Here is a 6,003-nt window from a genome sequence, read left to right as displayed (position 1 = left end):
TATTAGTGGTCTAACAAATGAACCTTTTCCCCTACCACATGTGCGTGTTTCCTTTGTGTTTATGGAGAGGATGAGGAGTACTGAGACTCCCCCTGTTGTTTGTTTATTTTCCTTTTTTTTAAGTGGATTTATCTTACATGTGTTACTTGCTGTAACTAGTTGGAAATTCTGTCATTTGCATTTATAATTCTCTGCTGTTTCTGAAATCTCACTTCTAGCATGTACCCCACTGCAACAATCCTATGCTGTTAAATCTTCAGATGCACTGAAAAGTTCTCTGTCCTCTGAAATGCGTCAACCGGTTAGGAAGCAGACAAGTAAGTAAGACAACAAATAAAAGTTGCACAGAACATAATAGTATAATATCTTTGAATAATTATTAGTGCTTACATGCTTCTACTGCTCTGCTCTTGTTTGGAAATCACTTTATGTTGCAGGGGTTCGCTGCCTACTTTCCAGCTCAAGGGGACAGCAGCTGTAAAAAACATGTTTAACTAAATCTTCCAAAAACATCTTTATATGTAACTTCTGCTAATCATGGGGACATCTGGAGAGCAAATAGATTGGTTAACTACCTCATGAACCTTTGGTTTAGTGATTGTTTTCACAGTGGTTTTTTATATATAAAACATCCTTCAGTTGAAAACTGACAGCATGGATCTGGATGAGGGGGGAACCTTGGCAGAAGCTGTGTTCTCAAAACTGTCTGTCATCTGGTAGTGTCTCTAAGCTCTGTCAAGTGCCTGGATAGCTAATACTGAACTGCCTGATTGCAGTAAGAAAACAGCTGGCATTGGGTTGTAAGGTGGATTGTCTAATAATCAGGTGCCATTCTGTTTTTTGTATAAAAGACAAATAACTTTGTTTAGCTTGGTTATATTTCACTCACTGTGCATGCATGCCCTCTTCCTTCATCATTCTTTTTTGCATCCTTCTGCAGGTGAGACAAGTCTGAGCAGTGAGAAGAGTGCACCTACCCCTGTAACTGTCAGGAGGCTCGCATCTCTCGGATCAACAGTAAGATTCCTCCGTAGTGTCTGTAGCACTGTTCAATTCCATCTAAACCTCACTGTGACTGGTTAAATCACTTAGCACCTTTATACAATTACTGTTAACTGAGCAAACTATGGAATTCATTATTGTGCCTGTGGTCCTTAACAAGTAAGTAGGGAAAACGAAATTGCAGCATCTTTGGGAATTACGTTATGATTACTTGGGCCTACAGAGTGGCTTGTTGTCTTTGGTGTTACGATGTTTTAGATTTTTGCCTCTTGTTCACTATATAATGATAGTGTGGCTGCTTATTTTTAAGACGATTGTATTTTTGTTTCTGCTTTAATATGGTGGACAGGGCAAAGTAGAAAGCTAGTGGTGAAAGTTCTTAGTGCAGTGTGTGAGGACATGTATTTGAAGATACATAGCTCACCAAGCTGAAAAAATTGTAACCCTGACTTACTAATTTAGTTTACTAGAACTCATCATGTAGGATGAAGTGATGTGGCTTTTATGGAGTTTAGGGGGTGCTAATGTCTCAAACTTTCTTAATCTCCTTCCTGGCACAATGGTTATGAGCTGTCTGTTCGGAGTAATGCTTATGAGAAAGTACAATGGTAAAACCCATCCGAACCCAACAATTGCCTTCCCTATTTGTGGGAGAGAGGTTGGGTTTTTTATTTTGTGTGTATTTTTAATAGCATTGCCTATATGAAGGCATTTAACTGTGGTGGTAAACTAGTAAGCAGCTACAGATGAGTTTAACCTGTCTAATGCATCTGTTTTCAAAAGCCTGCTAGTGGGACTCTGAAGCCTAAAAAAGATGTTCTCCTTATGAAAGAGAAAAAGAAACAGAAGGCACTGGAGAAGGAGGTATGAATACATTCCATGAGTTCAATCCTGTAATGTTTCCCACTTACCATACTTAAAAAATACAAGCTGGTAAAATTAGCCTCTTTTTCATTACAAAGCATACAGGTAGCTTACAAACAGCTCTGCACAGAGAAGAGATTATCAAATTCTCTGATATGTAGAAAGCATTGGGTTTGCTAATGCAATTACATTGATTCCTATTGCATGTGATCAGCTGTGTAGCCAGTCTCTGTTCGTTTGTTTTTAAAAGAGAATAGAGTCCTATGTTCTCTACCCAAAGAAGGTTCTATTTTATGTAACAGTAACAATCTGTTTGCTGAGATTTTTGCTTAGTAATTGACATAATTTTAATATTTCAGAGGCAGCTGGCTTTTCCTTATCAGCACACTTCTGTGTGCTGATGTATGCCTTATGTGTCTCAAATGTCACATTCTCTTTTTCCGTTCCACAGCCAAAGAGGAGAGTTGGCTTTTGTTGCAACTTGAAGCTAGGACTATTCTGAATTTAACACGTTGTACTGGCTCAGTAGCACAAAATAAGTCAGGTGAAAATCTAGGACTGCAAATTTGAGCTATATAATATTAGAGAACTATGGTGATTTTATCTCCTTTTCTGTGAAGGGCAGAGTTAAAGATATATATTCTGTACAAAAGTTTATACAGTTTGGATACTCAGTCCATCCAAGAAAACCACAGGCACAAGCTAATGATGTTATTTGAGAAGAATAATAGTAGAAATAAAGAAAATGCTTTTTTTATTTTAGATACGTGCATTAGTGAGAGAGCGTGGAGAGCAGGATAAAAAACTTCAGACTCTGGCTGAGGATTTTGTTAAGAATGAAGCAAAGCTGAGTGCTGCAGTTCAGGAGAAAACATCCCTCTTGGCAAATGTTGCATGCCTGAAAAAACAGCTTCTGGAACTAACAAGAACCAATGAACTATTAAAGTCAAAGGTATTCAAACAAGCATGTATCTGCTTTGCCTTTGTTGTTAAGCTCCCTGGGAAAGAAGAAACTTCAGTTACTGATCAGCATCTGTTTTCATGTGCCTTTCACTAGCAGAGACAGAGCATGTCCGGTCTGCGATCTTGTGTGCTTCTGTCTAAAGGCAGAGCAGGACCTGTTAACATCCATCCTGGGGATGGGCGGGAGGGGGATAACTTTAAAGGATTGTGTGAAGAACAATTCATATGAAGGGATTATGCTTATTGGTTTTATATTCCTCTCTAATAAGCTGTCTGAAGATGGTGTGCAGAAGAAAATGAGCAGCCTATGCATGGAGTTAATGAAGCTCAGAAACCAGAGGGATGCTAAGGAAAAGGTATGACCATTTGCACTGCACAGGATAGTAATTCTGAGCTTCTCAGGAAGAGTCAATGAAAGGGCTTGGCACAGAACTGCAGGTCATGTGTTGTTTCTGTCCTCAACCTAGTAGTTTCTTCTAATTTCTGTAGAGTGAAAATAGAGAAGTATTCTTGATTTTGCTGTTGATGTGCACAGTAAATCTTCCTTCAAGTAAGGAAGACTAGAAATACCTCTGTTAGAATATCAGTCTGTTGGTTGCACTGCTGATTTCCTTGAAAACCAGTGGTCCTAAGCACAGTTTGAAGCTCTTACATGTATTTGATTTTTTTACTTTTTTTTGGGGGGGGGAGGGGGATGTGTGGTGATTGTTTTTATAAATGGCTAATATCTTTAGAGAGGAATACTCTGAACTGCATTTAGCATAGGAACAAGTGCTATCATTAAATTGTAGCTATGAATTAATTTCACTTTACTACTGTCTCTTAGACAATGGATTTTTTTTTTTTTAACAATCTTTCTGATAGTAATACTTTTCTTTTTTTTTTTTTTTTTAAGACTGCACTTGCAAAGCAGGAAGATATGGAAATGAAGCTGCAGGAAGTACAAAGGAATCTAGAGCATTCAAAAGGAAAAGTAGCACAGTTGCAAGAAAAACTGTAAGTAGTATGGAATGGAAGTGACTGAGGGAAGAAATTATAATTTGTCCAGCTAATGTAACTGTCCTAGCTTAGTTGCTTGTGGTACAATATGCTCAGCCTCCCTCCTGCAATGAGAGAACCATATGGAGCAAGTATCAAAAGAGGGTAGAATCACTTCTTAGTCTTAGAGCCAATACCAGTTTGTCAGCCAAAATGGATAATGAAAAAAGTATGCATTACTCTAAGTTGTGATTCAGTTATTCGTTTCTACTTGCTTATCTGTAAATAAATAGCTTCCAAGTAGCTCTGAATTTTTTAAATACATTCATCATGAAAACTTCCTGGTTTTAGGTCTGCTACTGAGAGAGAGAAAGTTGAAGAAAAGTCAGACACTGAAAAACTTTTGGAATATGTCACAGAGCTCAGGTAATAACAAACTGCTCTTGAGCTGGACTGGGTAAGTTAAGAGTCAGTAAAACTAAGCCTCATTTAGGGACTGGTGAATTAGAACCTTGGCAACAATTCTGTTTAACACTATTAAAACAGAGGGGGAAAAGGAATCAAACGTTTTTTCCACACAATGGATAGGAGTAATAATGTTAATTATATTTCCAATTGTCTCTGTGTTCTTCCGGGCTAAGCAATAATATGGAGGAGTTTTGTATCAGAGTCCTGAAATCCTGGTGTTAGCCTGAGTCATTTGTACATAAGTCAAGCTGAATCCTTTTCCTCGAAGGTACGAGCAGTAAAGTCTTTTAGCCCTTGCTTGTAAAACAATTTACAGCAGGGTGAAATAAACCCCTCAATCTTGGCTTGCAGTGAACTTCATAATACTGATTTGCATTTACGAGTTATGATGAATTATGTATGTATGAGCATCAGTCTGATTCTAAAAATCACTACTCTAGTGCTCTGTAACTGATTGAAACTCTAACCAGTCTTCACAGTAATGTGTCCCTAACTCAGAACATGGTGAAAATACAAAAGTATTTAAACTTAACTATTTCAGTCTTCACCCCTCCTCCCTCAATCAGTTTACTCACTAAGAGATACCTCAGTAACTGACTGTATATATTAAGACTGCTTATTCTTGTAAAATGTGGTTTATTAATGTGTATGCTTTTCTATGAAAACTCAGCTTTATAGAAACCTGGATGTAGCAGTCATCTGTAAATCAGTTATGATGACTAATAATGTTTTATAAATATAAAGGTTTATATTTATGTGATTGTATGTTTCTTTTAAAACAAAACATCAGTGTTGAGATAAATTGCTCTTTAATTAACCTGTCTTAAAGTGCAAAAACTCGTGTTTGGGAAAGCAGGGGAAGTCAGTTTTCCTGTTGGAAACCAACAGTCCTAAGCATTTCTTCTTTGTGCTGAAGAGTAAGTCTTCCAGCAAAATTTAGTGGTAACAAGTACCTGAATTTTCTCCCACAGTAGTGTTGCGGAAACAGTTGACAAATACAAGCTAGATGTTGCCCGGATGGAGGAGACAGTGATAAAGAAAGACCAAGATATTGAGATCCTGCGGGATACCCTCAAAACAAAAGAGGAAGAATCATCTAAACTGATAAAAGACCTTAATGACAGATGTCAATTGCTTCAACAAGAAAAAGGTAATTGTTACTGTTTGTATGCCATCAGCATATGTAGGATCACTGACATGTTTTAAAGCATCTCAAATAGGTTTGTTATAAAATATCAGTTCAGCCTTGTTCATCCCAAGTTAAGTTCTCTCTCTGAGCTGCAGCTGAAAACAGCTAGGAATATCCCTGACAACATGGAAACCACCTTGAATCTGACCTCTTTTAAGTCTAAATTTGTATTTCTGTGGAGGGTTACTAAGGTAGATAGTACAGAATGAAAATTATTTACATAGTAGAAATGGCTTTAATCTGAAAGGTGAACACAAATGACTTATTCCTTACTCTTCATTGAGGAGCAGTATGATACTGTCTCAATTCACTGTTAGAAGTATGTGTGCAAGTTCATTGAGTTACTGGAAATGTGTCTAGGAATCATTCATCACCTCTTTTCTCTCTCTGCCCCAAAACCAGCAACACTGCAGCCTGAGACTGGTACTCAGTTCTCTGTGTACCAGTTGGCTTGTGTGTGCTAGCAGCATGTGGAAGAAGCTATGAGAAAATCATTTAGTTGTTTTTCCCCACCCACACTGCTGTTTTGATAAAGGCTT

At 37.7% G+C, this 6,003-nt stretch overlaps 1 protein-coding gene across 1 annotated transcript in view; it reads left to right on the top strand.

Moving 5' to 3' along the window:
• Positions 1–218: 218 nt before the first annotated feature.
• HMMR (hyaluronan-mediated motility receptor (RHAMM)) overlaps positions 219–6,003 on the top strand; it is a gene marked incomplete at its 5' end in the record, with an annotated part of 11,012 nt that continues 5,227 nt past the window's right edge. The window contains 8 exons of the mRNA XM_010021465.1: positions 219–317; positions 941–1,017; positions 1,786–1,866; positions 2,630–2,818; positions 3,099–3,185; positions 3,725–3,825; positions 4,159–4,233; positions 5,247–5,425. Of these exons, the coding sequence (XP_010019767.1) occupies positions 219–317; positions 941–1,017; positions 1,786–1,866; positions 2,630–2,818; positions 3,099–3,185; positions 3,725–3,825; positions 4,159–4,233; positions 5,247–5,425 (888 nt within the window). The remainder of the gene's footprint in view (positions 318–940; positions 1,018–1,785; positions 1,867–2,629; positions 2,819–3,098; positions 3,186–3,724; positions 3,826–4,158; positions 4,234–5,246; positions 5,426–6,003) is intronic.

Source organism: Nestor notabilis, unplaced genomic scaffold, assembly GCF_000696875.1.
Source record: "Nestor notabilis isolate BGI_N333 unplaced genomic scaffold, ASM69687v1 scaffold17749, whole genome shotgun sequence".
NCBI classification, from domain to species: Eukaryota; Metazoa; Chordata; class Aves; order Psittaciformes; family Psittacidae; genus Nestor; species Nestor notabilis.
This window is presented reverse-complemented; position numbering and strand designations above follow the sequence as displayed.